Source organism: Aspergillus aculeatinus (genome assembly GCF_003184765.1).
Source record: "Aspergillus aculeatinus CBS 121060 unplaced genomic scaffold BO66scaffold_20, whole genome shotgun sequence".
Taxonomy (NCBI): domain Eukaryota; kingdom Fungi; phylum Ascomycota; class Eurotiomycetes; order Eurotiales; family Aspergillaceae; genus Aspergillus; species Aspergillus aculeatinus.
Genome location: NW_020291489.1, coordinates 180,146 through 202,018, shown reverse-complemented (window position 1 = coordinate 202,018; position 21,873 = coordinate 180,146). Strand labels below are relative to the sequence as shown.

Below are 21,873 nucleotides of genomic sequence, written 5' to 3'. Positions count from 1 at the left end.
AATTCGGAGTTGGGCAGACCTTACCAGATTTGGCGATCAACTGGCGAGCGTTCAGCTCCATGTCTCTCAACAACGGCGCACACTACAGCACTGCACTTGTCTAGAGGCCAAGAATCGCATCAGACTCAGAAAGAGATTCAGTGTGTTGATTCATAAGAAAAATATACTATTTTTTTATATAGGTCGCCGAGCTCATTCTCCGGGTACAATGCAAATCGAATTATTACGGACCGCGTCGGCTCAATACATTTCTATATTCAGAAGACGCCACGTGCCATTGTGTGGGGCGATTGATGGTTTAGAGATCCATGAGAATATGTTGAGTAAGATAGACTCCTCTGCCGTGCAATCACGATGCTCCCAAGCACGTTTCCTTCATTGGAACACTCGCAGACTCATGACAAGCATCACCCTACTTTCTTTTCTTTGCCGCCTCCTTGGACTTCTGGTTGCCAGATGCGGTAGCTGACGCTTCAACCTTGGGCTTCTCAGCCGGGGCAGCTTCGTCCTCATCCTCACTGTCTCCTCCCTGGCCGAACTCGTTGACACGGGTGTAGTCGACCTTGTACTTCCAGCCCTGGTAAAGCCAGACAAAGAAAATCACATCATCTCTAAGTGTGGCGAGTCTATGAAGCCATGGCATCTTGACAGTGAATGCGAAAAGGTCATCGATAAAAGTATTGAGGAACTTGTACATCAGCGCCTTGCCGGGCATGTGAGCGACAGACTATCATTTTGTTAGCAATGGAGACAGGTCGATTCCACCCGGACTATTTACTGACCTTCAGTCTGTAGTTGATATACAGACTAGGAACCATCATCAGGAAGCCGTACGCGTAGACACTTCCAACGAGGGTCTCAATGACATAGGAATACCATGACTTGTGAGTGTTGTAGATCAGGCTGTAGGCTGCGTATGCTGCGAGAAGAGGCACGGCGATGATGTAGAGGTAACGGAACGCGATTTCGTCATATTCCTTCGTCTTCTGCTCGGTCTCGCTGAGCTTATGTTTGTCCTCGAAGACCACCACGTAAGGTAGGAAGGAAAAGAACGATCCAGCTGGCGGCGGGCGCAGGCGCACGTCTACAGTTTTCGTAATTTTCCACGCCTCAAGCAATATACCGAAGCCTTGACTGGCAAGGATCATCCAGGACGTATTCTCGCTGTTATCCATCAGATAGAGGAAGATAACAGCTTGCATGAACACATTGGCCAGGATAGTGCGGACGGAAGTGCCGACGACATCCTTCTTCTTACGCCAGTGAGACTGCAGATCCAACCATTAGTAATGTCTCCACTAAATGACTCCGCCTAAGCATGGGTTACGCATAACCTACAATGTCGTTCTTAAACGCGAGAGTTTCGAAAACCATGTGGAGAATGGTGACCACACCAGTGGTTCCCAGAAGCCAGATGTTCGTGTCCAATAGTACTTCCTTGATCATTTCAAACTCGGAGCCATCGCTGCCGCCCGGAGCAGCGTTTCCAAAGGCAGCCTGCCGGGCGGTCTCCTTAGCGTTGGCATCAAGACTGGCCATCATGTTGAATTTCCAATTTTGCAGATTGTTGAGGGTGATGCGCAAAGGGACAGTGTCAACAGTCGAGTTAAGCTCCATCATATGGGTCTTGAGCTGCCAGAATGTGTTAAGGAAAACAATTGGGTAGTACCACCCGTTCTGTCCGGTGGCATCCCTCGCACCGCTGGATTCCAGCTGCATGTGGTGTCTGATGGCAGGATGAACTTGACGATACTTCTGGGCCCCGGAGTCAGGAATGAAAGAAACTGTGAAGTTGGGATGATAAAACGACGCGATTGACACATTTGGGGTGTCATCGACCTCTTCCTCTGCAGCTTGGTCGTTGGAGGCAAGCAGGCTCTTGAGCTTCTTGGCCTTCTTCTTAGGGAGGTACTGGTTCAACGGGCGATAGAAGTGAACTGCGCTATCCGTGCTATAGTCCTTTGCTGCAGGATCAAGTTGATGTCCACTCAGCCCAACAAAGAAGTGTGCCCAGAGTGTACCGTTGCGCTGAACTTCCTTCGGAACCTTAATGGTGGTATCAATTTCCCTGGTGTCGCTGTAATTACCGAGAGTGAAATTCCTCTCTTCCAAGACAAGTGAGCCAGACGGGAGAGTCTTGAGGTTTGGCACAGCGATGGAAGGAGAGACATAGATATTCATGTCGAGAGAACTATCGGTAGGCCAGATTGGCGAGACGAGGTCAGGGATGTGGCTGTAGTTGGGGATCTGGCTGCGAGGCGGACGAGCAGCAAAACTGGGCACGTCATTTGACTTTGCGCCAGAGACAGTGGTTTCCTGATTGCCGCCCATGAACTGGCCCATGATGAACTTGGCGAACATAAAGACAGCCAGGCCCTGAAGGACGCCTCTGAGGCCGGACTAGAAAGCAGAAACCAAGGTGTCAGCCACTGGGAGTTGAATCAATGCAGAAAGACGCGGCATGTACTCACGCCTAGCCCCTCCTCCTCCCTACGTTGTCTTTGTTCAGGCATTTTTGACCGGCTGTGATCGCACCTGGTCAGCAGAACAAGAACGAGGTGGGGAAGGAGAGAAGGGGAGAAGGTAAGAAAAGGCCACGCGCGAAGGACGGCGGCGGAGGCAAGCGATGGCCGGCCCAGAATGGCCGGGTGTTTTTGCGGGTCCGTCTTATCGCCGGGCGGGCTACGAGCATGACATACTCATAAATCGGGTCTTGCCGACCGACCTGTGTAGCTACAATCTCCATCTACTCCGTACTATCACCGCCGCACCGGAGATCGCACGCACCCCCGCGCAAAGAGATTCCGCCCCACGTTACGAAAACCAAGTAAACCCTGTTTACAACTGGGGTCTACGACGTGGTATTGCAGGGCGTCTCGTCGCGCAATTCGACATGCTGGGCTTTCGAATGTCGGCCTAAACTCCAATGACGGACAATCATCCTTCTCCCGATTACTCCCGCCCTCAGTTTCCTGCCCATCATGAGCCACGGGTATGGGTGATCACGGCTGGAGACTCGCCTATCGGGATATCAGTTACTCGCCAGATTCTCAAGCATGGTGACTGCGCTCTGGTAGGACGGGCGTACTCAGAGTCAGATCGAGACGAATGTCGTCGCGATGGCTTCGACGCATTTCTGGCCGAGATCGAGAGCCACAGCGACGAGGGATGGGGGCAGCGATTTATGGCTGTTCCCCTCGATATAAGGTGCGCGGTCAATCTTATTCGCTTCGTTCACTATTAGGTATGGCGCATGCTTACATCCATCTCGCAGAATGGTCGGTGAATGCCAAGCAGTGGTCGCGCAAGCCGTTGCGACATTCGGGAGAGTAGACATTCTCCTTTGCTGCACAAGTCAAGGTACGTCAGCCAACACGCCCGACCTCACACCCAATGCATCTCCCGCTAACCAACTACATAGCCCTCATTGGTACAGTGGAAGAGCTAGCAGCTTCCCAGCAGACCTTGAACTTGGTTCGGGACCAGTTCGAGATCAACTACTTCGGCCCTCTGAACATCATCAAGGCGACACTTCCCCATATGCGTAGACAAAAGTCAGGGCATATCATGATTCTTTCTGGCATAAGTAAGAGCTTGCACAAGCCTCTCGAAACTGAGCATCCACACTAACAGCAAGCAGCTGCTCACATCGGCACACCAGGCTTAGGAATGTACTGCGCTGCAGGCTGGGCTCTTGAGGGATTCTGCGATGTAAGAGTGTTTCTCTGGATACGGAATACATAATCGTCGCTAATGTTGTCACCACTTTCTAGAGTCTCGCATACGAGATAGCCCCCTTCAATGTCAAACTTACCATTTTCCAGTGCAGCATTGAAATCGGAATCCTGACCAATCTGGTTACAAGTGTACCTCCAATCACCCCCGTCTACTCTTCCTCAGTCAACCATGCGCCGTTGTTCCGCGGGATCTTGAATCGTCTCGTCTCTCGCCTGCCTAACCACGATGCTCGTAACACGGGTCTAGCAAATGGCTCGGTTAGCTCCCACCGAAGTAATCCTGTCGAAGACGGTCCGTTTTCTGCGCCAGATGTCATCTCCACGTACCCTCCGCTCAGCTCTGCGCACATGGAAGTCCTGGTCACCGAGACCGTGTATGCTATAACGGCAATTGGGGGCCATGAAAACCCACCCTCGCGACATATTGTGGGCCAGGAGGGTGTTGCTAGTGTAAAGGAAAAGTTGAAGACGGTCAGCGAAGAACTCGAGGACTTCATTCAATCTAGCTTTGCTGTTGACTATGCGGCCGATGATACTAGCCGGATACCCAAGGATGACGGCATGGGCACTGGTCAGGAAGCAACCTGAAGCAAGTTCATGAATCGATTAATAAAGCATGGCGACATGTTGTCAGCCAGCCAATCTCATCCGATTTCTACTATCCTAGACTAGTCCAATAACAGGCTGTGTTTAGATCGAATTCACCCAGGCTCGGTCGAAACGGTACCCACATCAATTATGTTGATGTTCCCTTCTTGTTCTCGCGCACAAACCAGGCTTGTCTGACTTCCCACAAGCTCCCCATGTCCTGGTTGTTTCTGTGAGCTCGGAACTCCTTCCAAGCATTACCATTTGGCACCTTCTTGATCCGCCCATCTATTTCTATGATTTTCGAGGCCAATGCATTGAGTCCCTGGATGTTGGAGACTATAATCTCCTTAGCGTCTTGGCCGTGGTCTGTAGGCAGAGCCGCGGTTGGATTTGGGCTATCCTGGTTGGAATCTGGTTTGGGAAGCGGCTGATCCGTAGATGCCTGGATTTCCATGTCTTTCGGGTCTAGACTACCATTTGTAGTGCTGGTTTGAGACTCCAAACACTGAGGTTTGCCCTCAGAAAGTGAACTTTCCGTAGGTGTTTGATCTTCCACATTGTTCAAATCCAGGTTGTCAGTTGCATTGGTGTTCGGAGACTCCAAGCGCTGCCTCTTGCTGTCAGGGAGCTCAGAATCTGACGCGCGTTTATGATGAGAGATAGCCTCAGTCTTTTCGGCTTTCAGCTCCGATCCTGTGTTGGTCTCACCGGCCCGCTGTCGTCCATTTACTTCGGTGGTTTTTGTGTCAACCTTGGAGTTCTCTCCATTTGTTGGGCTCGTCGAACCTATCGCGGAATCCGGCGCAGAGGAAAGGAAGACACGCTGCCCCGGCGGGACGGCGACGGTCAGGTCTGCGCCCTCAATCTTCACTATCTGGTGAGGGGTTAGCAACCCGGACTTCCTCTATGCGACCAAGGGAAGGCACCAGGAGGCTTCACATACCCTAGCTTCCTTCTCCACAAGGACCTTCTGATTGCCTGTGGAGAAAACCCGGGAATACTTCAAGATATCGCCTTCACAGATCACTCCGTGATCAGTGAGCATCTTCAGTTTGACCTGGGAGCTCTGTCCGGCCACCAGCCTCCGGTCGACTTTCTGTTTCTGGCCCCAGAACTCCTCGAACTCCTCCTCCTTGAACCGATCAAACTTCCCAGCCGCCCTCTCTTCGACGGCTTTCTCCGCCTGGCGCTGCCATTCCGGATGGTAGCGACCATGCTGGAGATCCAGCTGGAATTGGCGGATGCCGTCGCGCCAATTATTCGAGTAGCGGAGAAAGGACTCCGGTGGTGGGGGGATCTTTGCGTCTGGGTCGCCAGCCGGAGGGTAAGGGTTCGGGTGTGCGTTGTCGGGAAGGAGTTTGAGAATCTCCTCCTTCTCACTCTCTTCCAGACATGTCCAGGCTTCAGGATGGCGAAGCAATTTCTAGAATATAGATCGCAATCATTAGTCTCCCCATCCACCAATCAAAGTACCAAGTAACCTCCTCGGGGGGGGAGGGGGACTGTCAACCTCAGCTGAGACACATACCACCAAATCCAAGCCAACCAGCCGCGACTTCGGGCTAGTCATCAGGTGCTCCTCACTCCATTGTTTGTTCACGGCTGCCCGCCTCGGATTCCGCTTCGGTCTGGCGTTTGTCGATGACATCGCACAGCTGCTGCTATTATTAGGTTCGCCCGGGTTGCGCTGTGGCTCCTCCGCCTTCGAAGATCGATTTGTTCGGCTCCTGGAACATCACTTCTGGTTCAGCATTGCCAATAAGAATAATGGTGTTTCCCTCTTCCCACAGATTCAGTCGATCCAACCGAATTGCAACCTTCAGGCGCGCGCGCGCATGACAGACAATCAATCCAGCGGACGGACGGACTGGTGGTCGGTCGTACCTCGTCACTCGCTGACACTCCGAATTGCCGGCATCGACCGCCTTGCGCTTTGGGGCCATTGTTCCGCGGCCTGGCCTGGCTGGGCCAGATAAGTCGGAGTAGAACAACAGCGATAGCTGGTGTCTATAACAGTGTCACTGACGCAGCAGTTTAGCTTGTTTTTCTTTCTTGAAAAAAATCAACTCTGAATATCTCACGGTCAAGATGGTCAGGTCAACTCAAATCGCCAGAATCGATGGTATGCTTGGAATGTCACTGCTGCTGTTACGGGGAGAGGGGTGTGTGTGTCCGCAGCTTGCGCTGATGTTTGGAGACAGGCTTGATGTTGGCAGCGTCGGTGGATGATGAACAGGTCAGTCAGTCGGCGGAGCGCTTGCAAGTGAATTGCAAGTGAATGTGAAACACAATGAGATCGTCGCTAACACAGAGCGCTTTCTTTCCTTGCACAGTCAGAGGTGGAACTGTCAGAGATCAAGTCTCAGGCCAAGATGATATTCCGTCGCTTGAACCGCAATTCAGAGCCGCAGGCGAGCATTGAATCCGGCCAGTTCAGTCTACAGTAAGGACAGAGTGAATGTCTTCAAGCCCAGCTTATATGCTCACTCGCCGGCTCGTTATCTAGCTATATCATCCAAGACGATATCTGCTTCCTCTGCATATGCGATCGCTCCTACCCCCGCAAGCTTGCGTTCACTTATCTCGCCGACCTGGCGACCGAATTCACCACCACCTACTCGCCGACACAGTACCAATCCCCCACCCTGCGACCGTACGCCTTCGTGGAGTTTGATACCTTCATTCAGCGGACCAAGAAGCTTTACCAGGACAGTCGTGCGTCGGCGAACCTGGACCGGTTGAATGACGAACTCCGGGATGTGACAAAAGTGATGACCAAGAACATCGAGGATCTACTGTACCGTGGTGATAGCTTGGAACGCATGGGAGAGTTGTCCGGCCGTCTTCGGGAAGACAGCAAGAAGTACAGGAAAGCGGCTGTCCGCATCAATTGGGAGCTGCTTGTCAAGCAGGTGAGTACAAACGTGCTCCCATGACACATAGAGAGTGCCGCTAACCGTTTTCCATAGTACGGCCCCTTCGCAGGCGTCGGCTTCATTCTCCTTTTCATGATCTGGTGGCGCTTCTTCTAATGTCTGCGCTTGGTAGCCACAAATTTGTATACCCACTAATATGAATGTATGCATAGTTAATGTCTTCGGTGGATGCAGGACACCATCGTCCTTGGCTCAGAACTCGAGAGAATTTCTGAATTGATACAATTCCTGTTTTTTATTGTCTGCAGCGAGTGTGGTATGTGTGAGGCACGTGTGACGCATGTGTGATAGATTTCGAGTCCCTCTATATAATCATAAGTCGTTAGGGTAGTCATATTCTGCGGGCCAAAGAAAGCGCGGGATCGTTCGACCCAGCATCTAAACAGCTTGTCAGCTCCGTGAAACAGACTTGATGGCCGGTGTATCTCTCTTAAATCTCATCCTCCTCTTCGTCAAAGTCGTCTTCCTCTCCCATGTCGTACAAGATCCGACCCCCTTCGCCTGGGCCGTCGCCTTGCTGCGCATCAAAGTACGGCAGCACGACACCCTCCCGATCTCTCCTCTGTCGATCTGTAAGACGGAGCTCAAAGGTCGATTCGGGTTCCTCTTCTCCCGCGCCAAAGTCCGGCTCCTCTGGCGGGCGATACAATGGGTGGTCATCCAGCAGCGTCACGATCTCCTTCGCATACTGCGGGGGATAGCGCGAAGCCGGCGGCAGGATGTACCATTCCAGAACGCCGCGGCCACTCTTTCTCCGGTGCTCCAACTCCAGCACAACGCCCTGGGCGGATTCGTTGCCGATCGGCTTATCCAACCTGCCCAGAAGCACGCCATCCAGCTCTTCCTCCAGACCGAAAACCGGCGGCACCAGACTCCTATCGCGAGCCGCCTTCTGAGCCAGGATGTGTGAGAAGGAGTGCAGGCGGATGATCGTGGTGGCGAGGTAGGTCAACATGGACAGGGGCGACGGGGTGTAAGGCGACGGGAGCGGCGGGCTGGGGACGTCTTGGTGAAAGGTGACCACAAGCGAAGCTTCGACTTTGGAGACCGTGGGGGGGCCTTGTGGCATGAGGAATGAGCTCAGGAACGACGATACGTTGAAATGTGCGTCGGTTCTCCTCGCATGCAGGAGCGGGTTAATGGCATCGATCAGAATCAGGCGCCCTGGCTTTGGTGTCAGTCGTGTCGCCATTGAACCGTGTTGCCAGGATGGAGGTCGCATATACGTACTGCGAGAGGGACCGCTGGTCGAAACATTTGGGTAGGCTGCATTGACAGCCTTGATGATCTCTAGGGGGCTCTTCTTCCGAGCGGCAACGAAGGCATCGACACCCTCGAGCGGCCTCAGCGTCTCGAATGCGACAAACGTGATATGAACTTTGGATAACTTGGAAGAGCGTTAGTCACCTTCTCACGCAGCGGCGAGACGTAGACCGGCTGGACAGTTGGGTATGAAGACAGACGCAAAGCTCGCCAGGGAAAGTCATGTCTCGCCGAAATTATGTAGAAGGGGTCAAATCACCTTGGCGCGTCGGATGTATTCCTTGATCAATGGGGTTGCGGGCTGCTCTAGAGAGTCCAATACCAGCGCAAGTGGCGACGCTGTATCTCTGAGACTGAGAAGTTTCGATATCAAGAGTAGGTTATGAGTCTGTCTGTGGGAGGTGTTGGTGGGAGCCATTCTGCTGGATTCGGGCCGTGGGGAGCAACGGACATTGAAGAAAATGCGAAGATTGCGGGGTCGGTTTTTGCATGCAATAATAATGAACGCCGGCGGGGAGCTTAACCTCTGGAGGGGTTCGGCCTCCCCCAAAAGTTCCAATCAGCAAGCTTGCCGGGTTTAAGCTCAGCGCCTGCTTCCGATGTACATAGTAGTTGGATCCACCGGACTTCTTTTCCTTTTCGATCTATACATGTCGACATGGAATTGATGTCCTTATGATCGATCCATATCAGTTTTTCCTCGATTAACTGCATTAGTCTCTTTGAACCGACCTTCTCGCCAGCATAATCGGTAACTCATCAGCTTCCTACCGATACGGCACCCGCCACTCCCCATCTAGACTGGAGAACAGTCCACCCAGCAAAAGAGGTGGTGGCCTGGCTTTCAGCTGTCATGTCACGGTCTAAGCAGCTGGAAGCTAGCACAAGCCTTGACGACCCTATAATAGCACTTTATCGTGCTTTTCATCTCGCAGATTCTCATTTACTTACTCCCCTACCGCCACAGACAACTTCTGACAATTATTCTGACCAGAGCGCTGGGTATGTCTGTTTATTCCACCAGATTGCAAGAAACAGCTATACTCGTATGTAGAAAACCTCTATTTCAGAAAAGCGCTTCGGTGATCGATACTCTGTGGGCTTTGCAGGCTGTTTGTTGCAATTTAGCTTAGCGGTTCGACGGATATATCTTCATCACCCATGATTCTGTGACCCATATGACATCGCCCCTGCTGCTGAATTGGAAAGTGAAATACGCCAAACATCAAAATCCAAACACTAACTCATCTGGCAAATGCCCTTATGAAAATGCATAACATGCATCAAGAGTTTGCTGCGAATCAATCTTCAACGAAGTTCACTGGCTTGATCATTGGGAATCAACTATGGAACGGTGCACAAAAGTGCATAGTTTTAATTTTTTTTTTCGCTTCGTTTGAATAGTATGCTATGCAGTCTAAACCGTCTAGCTACAGCATGAGGCTACAGATAAGCAAGATCGCAGGAGATGATCAATTTGTCAAGGCTAGTAAATAATAGTTAATGATTCCGAAGGCTGAAGTTACCTCCAAGCTTCCGCGGTATTGAGCTAGCCGCGTTCATGGTGCAAACCGGCGACCGTAACAACTTCACGCTTTCAGCTTTGGTTTTGGAGTCAGTCACTGGACACAATTTCTCGGACACGCTCCTATATGCTACCAGTCAGACCATCTTCGTGCAATTGAACAAGCCCACTAGAATGATGACTGCCATGATTTGACCTGCTTCCAAGTTTTGCCATAGACACATTTTCCCACCAGTCTCGCCCCCTACCCGTTATCATTCGCCGCGGGAACAAAACCTCACGCATCGACTTCACAACATAGCCTACCCGCCACTTCAGCGCATACTTACTACGAGACCAAAACCTACAGACCGGCAAAATGGCGGAGCCTCCAGCGAAACGTGCACGGAGACCCGATAGCTCTACAATGTGGGATCAAGATGACAGGAGAACACGCTCGCCCGAGCCAGAGTTAGACTACACCCGAAGCCCGCGGCGGGAGCATGGAAAGGAGCAAGGTCGGCGCGATGGACCCAGAGATGATCGAAGATACCGCTCTCGCTCGAGGGACCGGAGAGACAGGCGGCGCGATAGGAGCAGGTCAGGCGATCGTCGGGATCGTGATCGAAGGGACCGAGACCGTGACGGGCGAGGTACGAGGGAGAGAAGTATCAGCAGGGAGAGGTATCATGGTAAACGAGGTATGTGGCTCGCTGAACCCTATCCAGCCGGTAATGTGTTTAACTTGGTGCTACAGGCTATCCATCCAAGGGAGACAGATATCGGTCCCGATCCCCTGTCCGGAATGGCAACAGAGACAAATCCAGGACGCCACCCCCGAGAGGCCCCAGAGCCGACCGTAATCCTGATCGCAGAGACCCCCGAGCACAGGCGAACGGTGTCGCGGATACAAAATCGCGACATGGTCGGCCTCGGGACGAGACCGAGATGGATATCGACGATGCCGCCGACGATGACGATTTCGAAGAGATGATGCGCCGGAACATGGGCTTTACAAGATTCCGGAGCACGAAAAACACCAAGGTTCCCGGAAACAATGTGTATGGCGTTCGGAAGGAGAAGAAGACGGAGTACAGACAGTACATGAACCGCATAGGAGGATTCAACAGACCGCTCAGTCCGTCGAGGCAGTGATTTCCATCCCAGATCTTCTTCCCTCACAAAGATTTTTTACCTGCTGTTACCTACAAGCCATCTCCTCACTTACATCTTTTCTATCTTCTTGTCATTGTTTTTATTATTGGGTGATATAATTGTTTTTGTTCCCCTTGTCGCAACATGCATTGCTGGAGTAAGATTACGGGTGGCCTTTGCTTTTTCGAACTTAAATAACAGGCGAATGAATATTTACCTACTCAAATCTGCCTGTACTTTATAGACGGGTTCAATTGAAAATCAAGTAATTCAAGCCTCTTATCGGCGTCCAGTAAGCGCTCGGGAACACATGACCGGAGTGACGTAGGTGCTCTTAAGAAGCCCTCTCCACCCCCTCTTCTGGTTCTTTCCCCTGAACCACGGACATATTCCTGCGACAGAATCGCCAATCGTGGCTTCACTAAGGATTATAGGCTCTAGATTTGCGCCATATCGCAGGATGTCCACCAGCAGCGAGCGCCGTGAGATTGTCATTGTGGGTATGTTCATGGTTCAGTAGATCTACCCCGCACGACTGATGCGACTTTATGCTAACAGCTTGTTTTCAGGCGGTGGTATCATCGGATGCTGCTCAGCTTACTACTTGACACGCCATCCGTCCTTTGACCCATCTCGCCACTCAGTAACTCTCATTGAAGCAACCGAGATCGCAGGAGGAGCGTCGGGAAAAGCTGGGGGTCTGCTGGCTTTATGGGCATATCCGAGCAGCATCGTGCCGCTGAGTTACAAGTTGCACGCCGAATTGGCCAAGGAGCATAATGGCAAGGACCGATGGGGGTATCGTGAAGTCAACTGTGGGCAGCTGATCATTGACGGTCGACGACTGCCTGAGAAGAAAGAGCAAAGCGGGGGTAAATCAGAAGAGTCCGTGTCGCTGCAGAAACGAAGCGCCGCTGCCTTGGAGAAGCTGAAGTCTGCTCGAGTGCCGAAAGACCTGGATTGGGTTGAGCCTGAGCTTGTGAGAGGCTATGAGAGCATGAGCGATCCTGGGGAGACAGCTCAAGTCCATCCTTACCTTTTTACCACTTCCATCGCCAAATTAGCCGAGGAAAGTGGCGCAAATATTACCCTGGGATCGGTTACTGGCATCAACTACTCCGAGGACGCTGTCCAGTCGGTGACCTATACTGATAAGAAGACCGGGGAATCGCAGACTATCTCTGCAACTGATGTTATTGTTGCTGCAGGTCCTTGGACGAGGACCGTTCTGCCGGAAGCACCCATCACGGCGACTCGTGCCCACAGTGTTGTGATCCGTCCCCAACAGCCGGTCAGCGCATACACCCTGTTCACCAACATTGCGCTCCCGGCCAACTTCGATCCAACCAAGCCCTCTCGTCCAGATGTGGCAAGTCCGGAGATCTACGCTCGTCCGGACGCCACTGTCTACGCCTGTGGTGAGGGTGATCAAACTGTTCCCCTGCCTCCGACGTCCGACGAGGTCGAGGTTGACGAGGTGCGATGCCAAGAGATCATCAACCAGGTTGGCAGTATATCTGATCGCCTTCGCAATGGAGAGATCTGCGCGCGACAGGCTTGCTACTTGCCAAATGTGGCTGCTGCTCGCGGGGGCCCCATGATCGGCCATACTGGCACGAAGGGATTGTATCTAGCCGCTGGTCACACCTGCTGGGGTATCCAGAATGCGCCTGGCACCGGTAAACTCATCAGCGAGTTTGTCTTCGATGGGGAGGCTAAAAGCGCACGCATTCGAGCGCTTGACCCAAGAGAATACTTTTAAAGGAAGTATAGATACATAGAAGCCGAATAAAGTAGATATGTCCTAAATTTCGTTCTTCTATAAGTACTCAGTATGTCTGTTGCTCAGGCTGCAGAGGTACATACAGTACTAGCGCAGGTACGTCGTAGACTACCATGGCCCAGCGGCCGCGGCACTGCGGAGCTTGGGCCACGTAAGTTGCGGAGCGGAAGAGCGGCCGATGCTCCTGCGGATTAAATGACAGATAGTTATTTCACATTGCGTACCACCACCACTACTCACTCTTAAAGGGGGAAGCTTTATCGATCTAGGCTTCTTCCCATGACCAATCCCTATCCGTGAGACTTGCAAATTCTCATTCGATGCTTTCTCTGGAAAATGCATCTCTCTAAACTTCCATTGCTGCTAGCGCCGTTACTCAATGCCGCTACGGTGCTCTCCGACCAAGCTCCAGCAGATGATCTATCCGTCTTGACCAACGAGGTTGCAAGGGCCAACAACCAATCTCTACTATGGGGTCCTTACAAGCCGAACCTGTACTTCGGGGTCCGCCCTCGAATTCCCAACAGCTTCTTCGCCGGGTTGATGTGGGCCAATGTGGACAACTATGCCACGGCACAGCAGAGTAAGTTTCGCAGTGAGAAGGGCGATTGGGGTGCACATATACTGACTTGTCCAAAGACTTTAGGCACACATGCGAACAGAACGAGGGGATGGCCGGATACGGCTGGGACGAGTACGACATTCGGAAGGGTGGCCGCCAGACAATCCACGACGAAGGCAATGCTCTCGACATGACGATCGACTTCATCAAGGTCCCCGGTGGACAGCATGGAGGCAGCTGGGCTGCTCGTGTGAAGGGTGTTCCCCGCGAGAATGGCTCCCCTGATCAGTCGACGACCGTTGTTTTCTACACTGGGCTGGAGGGACTCGGAAACCTGGGCGTGACCACTGAATCCGAGGACTCCCGCGGCTTCGAAGGCGACGTGAAGCTTACGGGCTATACCTCGGACCTTGGTGCTTTCTCGGTTGATGTCACTGCTGGTCCCGCAAGCAATGATCACCCTGAAAATGACCACCCATCTTATGATGAGAAGCCCCTGGACCGTACACTGGTGTCTAGCTTGGCTTTGAACCCGGAACAATTGTGGCAGACGAAAGGTAGACACTCTTCCAAGACGCCTTCACGCTTTAGAGAACGGTTACTGACATCGTGGTAGTGATTTTGTTCTCCAAGATGAAGGAAGAGGTTGATGCTGCTATTGAGAAGCACGGCCAGGAGAACCCCCCGCCTGCTTCTCAAATCTTCACGATCAAGAACGAACCCGGCGATGGAAATATTCATCTCGTGCAGAAGGTCTTCAAGGGTGCTTTTGAGGTAGGTACACTACAGAGTAAGTCTTATGGTACTTAGTTGCTAACTTAAGCCAGTTCGATATTCTCTTCTCGTCCGGATCTTCACCGCTACCGTTGACATGTGAGAAAAAACAAACCCACAAGCTCTAATGACTATCAACTAATGATTCGCACTAGCGGACATCTTGACTGAGCAGATTAACACAGCATCCCTCGCCTTCTCTGATAGATTCGAGAAGATCCATCCTCCGCAAGCTCCGTTTGACACGGCGGAATATCTACAGTTCTCCAAGTCAATGTTATCTAACCTGGTCGGTGGCATTGGTTACTTCCATGGTACAGATATTGTTGATCGATCGGAGGCGCCTGAGTATGATGAGGAAAATGAGGGATTCTGGGAAGAGACTGCAGAAGCCAGAAGTCGGGCTCGTCCTGTTCTCGAAGGACCCAAGACCCTCTTTACCTGCGTTCCTTCCCGTCCTTTCTTCCCTAGAGGTTTCCTTTGGGACGAAGGTTTCCACTTGATCCCTGTTGTTGATTGGGACATGGATCTAGCGTAGGTTTTCACGAATCTCGATCGCCTCGGCTCCACATTCCAGATCGACATTGCTAACATTGTGTAGGCTCGAAATCGTCAAGAGTTGGTTCAACCTCATGGATGAGGATGGCTGGATTGCTCGGGAGCAGATTCTCGGCTCGGAAGCTCGCAGCAAAGTCCCACCCGAGTTCACCATTCAGTATCCTCATTATGCCAACCCTCCCACTCTCTTCGTCATTCTGGAAGCTTTCGTCGATAAGCTCGATGCTAAGAAGAATGCTTCTGTCAACCGGCCGTCTGACTATGAAATCACCGAGGGCCTCAACTCGGCTTTCGTTGAGACTCCAGAGTTGGGCGACGCTTATATGCGCTCGATCTACCCTCTGCTTAAGAAGCACTACTTCTGGTACAGGAAGACTCAATTTGGAGACATTAAGTCCTATGACCGGGAAGCATTTTCAACCAAGGAAGCATACCGCTGGCGAGGAAGGTCTGTTCAGCACATTTTGACCTCGGGCTTGGATGACTACCCTCGGCCTCAGCCTCCCCACCCCGGCGAGCTGCATGTCGATTTGATCAGTTGGATGGGTATGATGACCCGTGCCATTCGTCGTATCGCCGAGGCACTTGGAAATGAAGAGGATGCCGAACAGTTCAAGAACTACGAGATCGCTATCACGCGGAACATCGACGATCTGCACTGGGACGATGACGCGCAGACCTACTGCGATGCCACCATTGATGAATATGAGGAGAGCGTTCATGTGTGCCACAAGGGCTACATCTCGATCTTTCCCTTCTTGACTGGAATGCTGGGCACTGACAGCTCTCACCTGAAGGCCGTTTTGGATCTGATTGGGAACCCAGAAGAACTCTGGAGCGATTATGGCATCCGTAGTTTGAGCAAGAAGGATGAGTTCTATGGCACTGACGAGAATTATTGGAGAAGTCCCATCTGGGTCAACATCAATTACCTCGTGGTCAAGAACCTCTACGTAAGTCAATATCGCCCGATTGAACTGACACAAGAAGCTGATCGTTTTCGCGCAGGATGTTGCAATCAAACCCGGTCCCCACAGCGAGCAAGCCCGTGAGCTGTATTCCAATCTGCGGAAGAATTTGGTTGAGAATGTCTTTAGACAGTGGAAGGCAACTGGCTTTGCTTGGGAGCAGTACAACCCTGAGACCGGACAAGGGCAGCGGACACAGCACTTCACCGGCTGGACAAGCATGGTTGTGAAGATCATGTCCATGCCCGATTTGCCCGCCAACGGAGCAAAGGGCCACGATGAATTGTAGACGTAGACCGATGAGGATATCTTGATGTGATATACAATAAGATAGCAAGCTTTCCAAACAGCTGTACAGTGTTACTTATTCCAAAACTCCTGACTCCTGGTATGCGAGTAGACTGCATGCTCAATGGCGGCGACGGTCAGAGAAATCCCTGTCTCTTGGGTCTGCGCGAGGACGATCGTCTCGACGTTTCCTGTAATCGTCGCGGGCCCTCTCTTTACTTCGCGAGCGCGATCGTCTTCTTCTATGATCGCGATCCCGCGACCTGGATCGCGACCTGTGTCGGTGACTGCGAGGATGACGGTCATCCTCATCACGATGTCTGCGGTGCCTACGCTCCCGGTCTCTGTCCCTGTTCCTCTCCCTGTCCGATGCTCGATCCCGCCTCCGCTCTCTGTCAGGACTGCGGCTATGTCCGCCTCTCCGTCTCCGACTGGAGCGCGGCTCAGCATCCCCTCGAGATGAACCGTAACCGAGTCCCTTGCCAGCCTCGTCACCCCCCTCTTTATCCGCAGCTTCGGACGGGCCACCGAGTGGGGTCAAGTTGGCATTCTCCGACGCCTTAGCGGGAACAGGCAGTCCCAAAGCTCGCGCCATCGCCTCTTCCTCAGCCTCTTTGACCCGTTGTTTCTCCTCGCGGTCCCTCCTTGCTTGATCCTCATCGTCCGCGTCGCCTTTAGCATACCATGTCAGATCCTTGCCCTGCTGCCAACGACCGACAGGAGCCATGAGAGAATGTCCCAGGTAGTTTTCGCGATGCGAGGAGTCTTTGACATCGGACCATTTGAAGTCGCCGCGGCCGCCGCTAGGAGGATGGAACTGTCAGTGCTGTGTTCTGCGGTCATGTTCGGACACGAGGGTCGGGTGCAGAGGGTGCTAAGGGGGTAGGAAGTGTAAGAGAACTCACCGGCTGCCTTCCTTGCGAACACCTGCGACCAGATCCATTCTGGCGGTATCTTGGTTGCAGTAGAGAACTCTTGCCTCCTGATGAGAGAGGTGGTAGCTGTACAGTACAGTAACGTATGAGGGAATGAGTTGCGGGCAGGGAAAAGCGGCGGGAGATCGCTGGGTGGCCCGTGCACGCGCTCAGCCCCGAGGCGGCGAATCATCGGATTGGGTTGGCTGACCTCATAAGGTAATGGATTGGACTGGTAACATGGATGAGAATTGCCAAAATGCGAAAACCACTTTAGCTCAAAGCGATGCATGTAAGTTATCAAGTTATCTATCTAGTCAGCTCAAAGAGAGGTTCTTTTACTTCCTGTCGTGTCTTGCAGATCCCCCCCTCTTCCTCCCCCGAGTATGCTCAAACCTCATTACACGGAGTCGCAAGAGCGCAAAGCATCTCTCCTCCGTGTGATGTCACCGGAGACTCAATCCAAATACCCCTCGGCTTCTTTTGCTGGTATTGACAGTTTCTGTCCGCACTTATCACAATCATCTTGCCCCGATCCCTTCAGCCGCTCTTGATCTGCCACGCGAATGGTGGCACACCCGGAGACTCGCTTTGACGCTTACTGAGTGTCGGTTTTCAGCGGTCTCAAGTGTCACCACAATCTGTGTGTTTTCTCACCAGAATGGCGTTCAGTAGCGGTGATATCGGCAACAAACCACTCAAGGCCCGTCCACGCGAAGGTCTGCAGCTTAGACCCTTGAATGTTGAGAAAGGAACAGATAGAGTATGTGGTCATTCCTAGTCTCCTAGCTAGCGTCGCTGTGTTTTTTTTTTTTCGTTCAGTTGTTGTCGATCTGACTGCTGACCCACTTTCCAGTATTCTTCGTATGTATCTGACCTTCAGATCCCACCATCATGGTATGACTGAGCCGAGACTGAACTGGTTTGCAGTGCGAATGATATCTATCCCCCACAGACAGCGACATGGAGAAACAATCTGGTAAATCATCGATCCTATTCCATCGTCTTATGGGTCACTAACACTCGTGGAAAGATTGCGCTGTCGCAGCGTCGCAATCTGCTCTTCGTCGCCTACAACCATCAAATCTACGTCTGGCAACCCGCAGGGTCTAATCAGACGCTCGGTAACACGCCTGAGATGATCATCACCCCAGTCATGCGAGAGCCCGATGCTGAGGGTTATATCCTACCGTCATCTCCTCATGCCATCAACAATATCCTCGTCGATGACTTGGGCCGTGAGGAGGTGTTGTTACTTGTCACTGACTCGGGCAACGTCTGCGGTTATCGGGTTGAGGCTGTGTACTCAGCGCTGAAGCGAGCGGAGGAGGGCAACGAGAGTCGGCCCCTCGATGGTTCACAGGTCGACCCGTTCTTCGCCGAATATGTTGAAGCCAGCGCCTGGGGCTTGGCCATTCATAAATTCGCCCGCCTCATCGCTGTGACCGCGAACACAGGCCAGGTCACGGTTTTCGCCTTCGCTCTGGTCGATTCTACCTCGGACAAGAGTAGCGAGTCTGAGTGCGATCCGGAGGAAGAGGATGATCTTGCCGACTACGGTCAAACCTGGCTGCAAATCAGAAGCGGGGAGCAGTTGGCCCAGCTGCGGCAGTTGATGCCGCACAAACATCGAACGCGGAATATCCGGTTGACATACACAGGTCATTTTGCCAATATCCCTTCGGTTGGCTTCTTGAACTGTGATCTCGACCCCAATGGGATGTGGATGGTCAGCACGGATATCGACAACAAGCTTCTCGTGTGGAAAATCTGGGAAAGTCTCGGTCCCTTCAACGTCTACCACTTCAACGACGTCTCGTTCAAGTCGTTTCCGGAATCCTTGCATCTAGAGTAGGTAAATGATCTACATGCTGCATTAGGGCTCTCGTTGACTAATGGGTGAAACAGAGAGCGTGGTTGGGCGGTACTCGCTTTGGACCCTCGGAGCTTTCATTTGCTGAAGTCTCCGGAAGAAGCATGCGGCGGCCCCCCTCAACGGCGCGTCAAAAATGGCCAAGCAGTATACGACCTGACACGAATGAATAGCAAAATCCCAAAGGCTTCTCAGATATACAATTATTTTCCGCCTGCGCCCAAGATTGAACCGGAACAGCCGCTGCTGCCCGATATATTCGGACCAGACTGTCGTATCAACAGATCTCATGATGCCTATCAAAATCTCATCACCGATAGCTCACAAGGAACCCCGCGTTGGAAGCAAAGCGAAGACTCGATTGCAGAGCTCCGACGACTGAATATTCCGTCCGTAGCTGTTCGACCCTTAGACTCGGCTGATGCGTCCAGCTACCGCGCCGTAGACGGCTCTGTCTTTGAGGACAATCTGAGCCAGGACAGCTTATCTGACGCGGAGATGAGTACGGAACCCCTTGACACCCAAGATCAACAGAATGACGGCACGCCTTTCCCTCGCGGTCAGGCGCCGCTGACGACGCCGGAATTTCTCCAATTCGCGCTTCTCGAAGCACTCGGCGGTGATGCTCCCGGAGCCGAGTATAGTGACGATGACATGGAGGACTACTCCGAATCCGAAGATGACTGGCACGGCGAGCGGTATTACACTGGTCTGGATGATGCCCAGTCAGACGAAGCGTCTGCGATGGCAGCCCGATACCAAGTCTTTGACCGTACGTCTGACCCTGCTCTAGTCCCCAACCGAGATACAGTCGCTAAGACTTGCGCAGCGCCCATGAGCTCCAATTTCCCAATCCTCCATTTTTCCCAAACCGACATTCGCCTAATCCCCCACCCCTTCGCCACTCACGCGAAGGTCGTGTGCGGCGAACCTCTACGGCAACCCTTCACACACCCGATTGTCTCCATCCGGTCCTGCGATCGCTTTAACATGGTCAAGTATATTCCCGAGCACGGAATCGTCATCGCGGCGTCTCAAAAGGGGCGTGCGGCCATCATAGCCCTCACCGAGTCCGAGGCGACAGGACAATCCTTCCGCGTCGATTGGATTGTCCCCTTTGAGCATCAAGAGAAGTATGGCGACCGTCCTCTGATACCCCTCTTGGGCATGACCGTTGGTCCGGTGCAGGGATTCGAGATGCCTCCGGACGTGCCTTATATTCCACGTGACGTGAGGAACAACGACCTCACGTTTCGATATAAGCATTCAAACCTCAGCATGAGCCCTCATGAGCAGCCGGATCCTGCTTTGGTCACGGAGAGACGAGCGAGTAGCACATCGCAGCCTCCCAGACGCAATTCCACACTCCGCCCGAGACCTTCTCACCATCGCCAACTGAGGAGAAAATGGTCTGCTGTTCACGGGCACGATTCGCATCATTCTACCGCGTCCGCCCTCACTGCGTCTGAAGATCCCACGTCAACCTCTACTTCCACAATACCCCAGGCCTCAATCTCACCTACCTCCTCCACGACTACTCAACGACCATCCAGATCATCGTCCAGCACCCCCTTTACCCTTCCCGAATGCCACGCCCTTGCTACTCGCGCCTACTACCCCGAAGAAAGCTGGCGAGGATGGAACCCCTCTCGACGGTACCGGTTAATGCTCATGTACGCCGACCACACGCTGATGAGCTACGAGTTCTGGTACAGCTGGAGCACGGCGGGAGAAAGTAGTGGGACGGGGGAGGATGAAGCGGACGAGGTATTGTTTGTGTAGGTTTAGTTTTCTGCAGTACATTGTTCCAACCTGTCTGAATATGTGAAGAATGAGGAAAATGAATGAAATGATTTCACACCGGGCTTCTTTTAAGCTTCAAATACCAACTCAACCAGGCGAGGCCTTGAGTAAGGGGCCCTTTCACCGATCTCACGAGGAGACCTGTGGGTGGGAACTAGATGGCGTAGATGGAGCTGGAAGCTCATTTGGAAGTCAGAAAGAGGAGCATAACACAGACATGATGAAGCAACTAGTATGATCTCAGTGAAGACACTCTCTCCGTTACCCAATCTGACCCAACTAACATACTGCAGTGAACCTAACTGAAAACAGAAAGCCTGCCACAAACAACAAAGACCACAAGCCCCTCCCTCCCGAGCAAGTGCATCTCCTCAGCACTGAGCTGTACACACCAGCAATCGGCGACAAACCAAGCTCCCACGAACCGAACCGAACCAACCAAAGTCACCAAGAAACCCCCCGTCAGTCAGCCACTGCCGCGGCGGTCTCCCTAAGCTCCCCAAACCGCCGCACAATCCCCTCATGCGCCTCCCTCCTCTCCTCCCCGGCCTCCTCCTCCTCCATCCACTCCTCCCCCGGCCCCAGCCCCAGCCCGGGATACACCCACCCCCCCAAGAACGCCCTACACCGATCCAGCAACGCCATCCGCCCCCGCGCCGGCAACCCAGACATCACCATCAAGTCGGCGTGGACATCAAAAACCTCCGCCACGCGCGCGTCCAGCGGTATCCGCCCCCACACATTCTGATACCGGTAGCCGTAGAGGTGGTGGAACCTGCGACGCCAGCGGCGGGCGCGCGGCGGGTCCTCGACCTGGCGGGCGGCGATCAGCCACAGGTCGAGCTCGATGCTGCCTCCGGCGCCTGCTGCTGGCGCGGCGTCGTCGGCGAGCCCGTCCAGGACCTGGATCCGGGTTAGGAGTGGCTGGAGCGGGTCCGCTAGGGTCTCGAGGTGGTTGGCGTGCTGGGCGAGGGTGGTGAGCGCGTGGTCGGTGGTTTGGGCGAGGTGGTCGACGGCTTGTTCGAGGGCTTGCATGCGCTGGCTCTGCTGTGTGAGGGTGCGCTGCAGGGCGCGGATGTTCGTGCGCTGCCGCTGCATTTTTTGCGGTGGTATGGGTTGGGTATGGGTTGGGTATGGGTATGGGGGTTTGGAAGGGTTGAGGCT

At 53.0% G+C, this 21,873-nt stretch overlaps 11 protein-coding genes across 11 annotated transcripts; 6 read left to right on the top strand and 5 right to left on the bottom strand.

The window, feature by feature from the left end:
• Positions 1-412: 412 nt before the first annotated feature.
• BO66DRAFT_321068 (CLPTM1 family protein) lies at positions 413-2,343 on the bottom strand (the record flags this gene model as incomplete). The annotated part of the gene is made up of 3 exons (XM_025643700.1): positions 413-727; positions 783-1,268; positions 1,339-2,343. The coding sequence occupies 3 exons, from the start codon at positions 2,341-2,343 to the stop codon at positions 413-415; spliced, it is 1,806 nt and encodes a 601-aa protein (XP_025504699.1).
• Positions 2,344-2,746: 403 nt separating this feature from the next.
• Positions 2,747-4,399, top strand: BO66DRAFT_73879 (short chain dehydrogenase/reductase family protein). The gene is made up of 5 exons (XM_025653552.1): positions 2,747-3,207; positions 3,275-3,360; positions 3,422-3,586; positions 3,641-3,711; positions 3,774-4,399. Exons 1-5 carry the CDS (start codon positions 2,927-2,929, stop codon positions 4,323-4,325), a joined length of 1,155 nt encoding a protein of 384 aa, XP_025504698.1. The 5' UTR covers positions 2,747-2,926; the 3' UTR covers positions 4,326-4,399.
• On the bottom strand, positions 4,364-6,167 carry BO66DRAFT_391316 (uncharacterized protein). Its single transcript, XM_025647233.1, has 3 exons — positions 5,857-6,167; positions 5,272-5,751; positions 4,364-5,202 (listed from the first exon to the last, which is right to left on the bottom strand). Exons 1-3 carry the CDS (start codon positions 5,896-5,898, stop codon positions 4,474-4,476), a joined length of 1,251 nt encoding a protein of 416 aa, XP_025504697.1. The 5' UTR covers positions 5,899-6,167; the 3' UTR covers positions 4,364-4,473.
• A 149-nt stretch (positions 6,168-6,316) lies between these two features.
• On the top strand, positions 6,317-7,466 carry BO66DRAFT_391315 (SNAP receptor SEC22). The gene is made up of 5 exons (XM_025647232.1): positions 6,317-6,450; positions 6,530-6,564; positions 6,662-6,771; positions 6,835-7,240; positions 7,298-7,466. Exons 1-5 carry the CDS (start codon positions 6,417-6,419, stop codon positions 7,358-7,360), a joined length of 648 nt encoding a protein of 215 aa, XP_025504696.1. The 5' UTR covers positions 6,317-6,416; the 3' UTR covers positions 7,361-7,466.
• A 43-nt stretch (positions 7,467-7,509) lies between these two features.
• BO66DRAFT_348291 (Elongator subunit IKI1) lies at positions 7,510-8,970 on the bottom strand. The gene is made up of 3 exons (XM_025644646.1): positions 8,787-8,970; positions 8,495-8,651; positions 7,510-8,428 (listed from the first exon to the last, which is right to left on the bottom strand). The coding sequence occupies exons 1-3, from the start codon at positions 8,943-8,945 to the stop codon at positions 7,695-7,697; spliced, it is 1,050 nt and encodes a 349-aa protein (XP_025504695.1). The 5' UTR covers positions 8,946-8,970; the 3' UTR covers positions 7,510-7,694.
• A 1,171-nt stretch (positions 8,971-10,141) lies between these two features.
• Positions 10,142-11,404, top strand: BO66DRAFT_391312 (SNUT3/LISCH7 family protein). The gene is made up of 2 exons (XM_025647231.1): positions 10,142-10,732; positions 10,789-11,404. Exons 1-2 carry the CDS (start codon positions 10,411-10,413, stop codon positions 11,184-11,186), a joined length of 720 nt encoding a protein of 239 aa, XP_025504694.1. The 5' UTR covers positions 10,142-10,410; the 3' UTR covers positions 11,187-11,404.
• Positions 11,405-11,565: 161 nt separating this feature from the next.
• BO66DRAFT_348286 (NAD(P)/FAD-dependent oxidoreductase) lies at positions 11,566-12,990 on the top strand. The gene is made up of 2 exons (XM_025644645.1): positions 11,566-11,686; positions 11,756-12,990. Exons 1-2 carry the CDS (start codon positions 11,647-11,649, stop codon positions 12,946-12,948), a joined length of 1,233 nt encoding a protein of 410 aa, XP_025504693.1. The 5' UTR covers positions 11,566-11,646; the 3' UTR covers positions 12,949-12,990.
• A 204-nt stretch (positions 12,991-13,194) lies between these two features.
• cwh41 (mannosyl-oligosaccharide glucosidase) lies at positions 13,195-16,180 on the top strand. Its single transcript, XM_025647230.1, has 7 exons — positions 13,195-13,552; positions 13,609-14,088; positions 14,148-14,305; positions 14,359-14,404; positions 14,461-14,839; positions 14,907-15,816; positions 15,872-16,180. The coding sequence occupies exons 1-7, from the start codon at positions 13,306-13,308 to the stop codon at positions 16,118-16,120; spliced, it is 2,469 nt and encodes an 822-aa protein (XP_025504692.1). The 5' UTR covers positions 13,195-13,305; the 3' UTR covers positions 16,121-16,180.
• Positions 16,181-16,240: 60 nt separating this feature from the next.
• On the bottom strand, positions 16,241-17,062 carry BO66DRAFT_321247 (MMtag domain-containing protein; the record flags this gene model as incomplete). The annotated part of the gene is made up of 2 exons (XM_025643711.1): positions 16,241-16,922; positions 17,025-17,062. The coding sequence occupies 2 exons, from the start codon at positions 17,060-17,062 to the stop codon at positions 16,241-16,243; spliced, it is 720 nt and encodes a 239-aa protein (XP_025504691.1).
• A 237-nt stretch (positions 17,063-17,299) lies between these two features.
• BO66DRAFT_73806 (uncharacterized protein) lies at positions 17,300-20,770 on the top strand. The gene is made up of 5 exons (XM_025653551.1): positions 17,300-17,796; positions 17,890-17,897; positions 17,964-18,012; positions 18,067-18,884; positions 18,942-20,770. The coding sequence occupies exons 1-5, from the start codon at positions 17,695-17,697 to the stop codon at positions 20,686-20,688; spliced, it is 2,724 nt and encodes a 907-aa protein (XP_025504690.1). The 5' UTR covers positions 17,300-17,694; the 3' UTR covers positions 20,689-20,770.
• A 401-nt stretch (positions 20,771-21,171) lies between these two features.
• On the bottom strand, positions 21,172-21,807 carry BO66DRAFT_437814 (uncharacterized protein; the record flags this gene model as incomplete). The annotated part of the gene is made up of 1 exon (XM_025651018.1): positions 21,172-21,807. One exon carries the CDS (start codon positions 21,805-21,807, stop codon positions 21,172-21,174), a length of 636 nt encoding a protein of 211 aa, XP_025504689.1.
• Between the last annotated feature and the right edge of the window lie 66 nt (positions 21,808-21,873).

Excerpts from the sequence above, each read along its gene's own strand:
- BO66DRAFT_391312 (XM_025647231.1), top strand. The coding sequence starts at position 10,411 with ATGGCGGAGCCTCCAGCGAAACGTGCACGGAGACCCGATAGCTCTACA. Across the intron at positions 10,733-10,788 it reads GAGGTATCATGGTAAACGAG|GCTATCCATCCAAGGGAGAC; the intron begins GTATGTGGCTCG and ends TTGGTGCTACAG.
- BO66DRAFT_391316 (XM_025647233.1), bottom strand. The coding sequence starts at position 5,898 with ATGACTAGCCCGAAGTCGCGGCTGGTTGGCTTGGATTTGGTG. Across the intron at positions 5,752-5,856 it reads TGGTTGGCTTGGATTTGGTG|AAATTGCTTCGCCATCCTGA; the intron begins GTATGTGTCTCA and ends TCTATATTCTAG. Across the intron at positions 5,203-5,271 it reads TTGTGGAGAAGGAAGCTAGG|ATAGTGAAGATTGAGGGCGC; the intron begins GTATGTGAAGCC and ends ACCCCTCACCAG.
- BO66DRAFT_348286 (XM_025644645.1), top strand. The coding sequence starts at position 11,647 with ATGTCCACCAGCAGCGAGCGCCGTGAGATTGTCATTGTGG. Across the intron at positions 11,687-11,755 it reads CCGTGAGATTGTCATTGTGG|GCGGTGGTATCATCGGATGC; the intron begins GTATGTTCATGG and ends GCTTGTTTTCAG.
- BO66DRAFT_348291 (XM_025644646.1), bottom strand. The coding sequence starts at position 8,945 with ATGGCTCCCACCAACACCTCCCACAGACAGACTCATAACCTACTCTTG. Across the intron at positions 8,652-8,786 it reads AATACATCCGACGCGCCAAG|TTATCCAAAGTTCATATCAC; the intron begins GTGATTTGACCC and ends CGCTCTTCCAAG. Across the intron at positions 8,429-8,494 it reads GACCAGCGGTCCCTCTCGCA|GGCGCCTGATTCTGATCGAT; the intron begins GTACGTATATGC and ends CACCAAAGCCAG.
- BO66DRAFT_73879 (XM_025653552.1), top strand. The coding sequence starts at position 2,927 with ATGACGGACAATCATCCTTCTCCCGATTACTCCCGCCCTCAGTTTCCT. Across the intron at positions 3,361-3,421 it reads CCTTTGCTGCACAAGTCAAG|CCCTCATTGGTACAGTGGAA; the intron begins GTACGTCAGCCA and ends CCAACTACATAG. Across the intron at positions 3,712-3,773 it reads CTCTTGAGGGATTCTGCGAT|AGTCTCGCATACGAGATAGC; the intron begins GTAAGAGTGTTT and ends ACCACTTTCTAG.
- cwh41 (XM_025647230.1), top strand. The coding sequence starts at position 13,306 with ATGCATCTCTCTAAACTTCCATTGCTGCTAGCGCCGTTACTCAATGCC. Across the intron at positions 13,553-13,608 it reads CTATGCCACGGCACAGCAGA|ACTTTAGGCACACATGCGAA; the intron begins GTAAGTTTCGCA and ends ACTTGTCCAAAG. Across the intron at positions 14,405-14,460 it reads TTCACCGCTACCGTTGACAT|CGGACATCTTGACTGAGCAG; the intron begins GTGAGAAAAAAC and ends GATTCGCACTAG.
- BO66DRAFT_73806 (XM_025653551.1), top strand. The coding sequence starts at position 17,695 with ATGGCGTTCAGTAGCGGTGATATCGGCAACAAACCACTCAAGGCCCGT. Across the intron at positions 18,013-18,066 it reads CGACATGGAGAAACAATCTG|ATTGCGCTGTCGCAGCGTCG; the intron begins GTAAATCATCGA and ends ACTCGTGGAAAG. Across the intron at positions 18,885-18,941 it reads CCGGAATCCTTGCATCTAGA|AGAGCGTGGTTGGGCGGTAC; the intron begins GTAGGTAAATGA and ends TGGGTGAAACAG.
- BO66DRAFT_391315 (XM_025647232.1), top strand. The coding sequence starts at position 6,417 with ATGGTCAGGTCAACTCAAATCGCCAGAATCGATG. Across the intron at positions 6,451-6,529 it reads TCAAATCGCCAGAATCGATG|GCTTGATGTTGGCAGCGTCG; the intron begins GTATGCTTGGAA and ends GTTTGGAGACAG. Across the intron at positions 7,241-7,297 it reads GGGAGCTGCTTGTCAAGCAG|TACGGCCCCTTCGCAGGCGT; the intron begins GTGAGTACAAAC and ends CGTTTTCCATAG.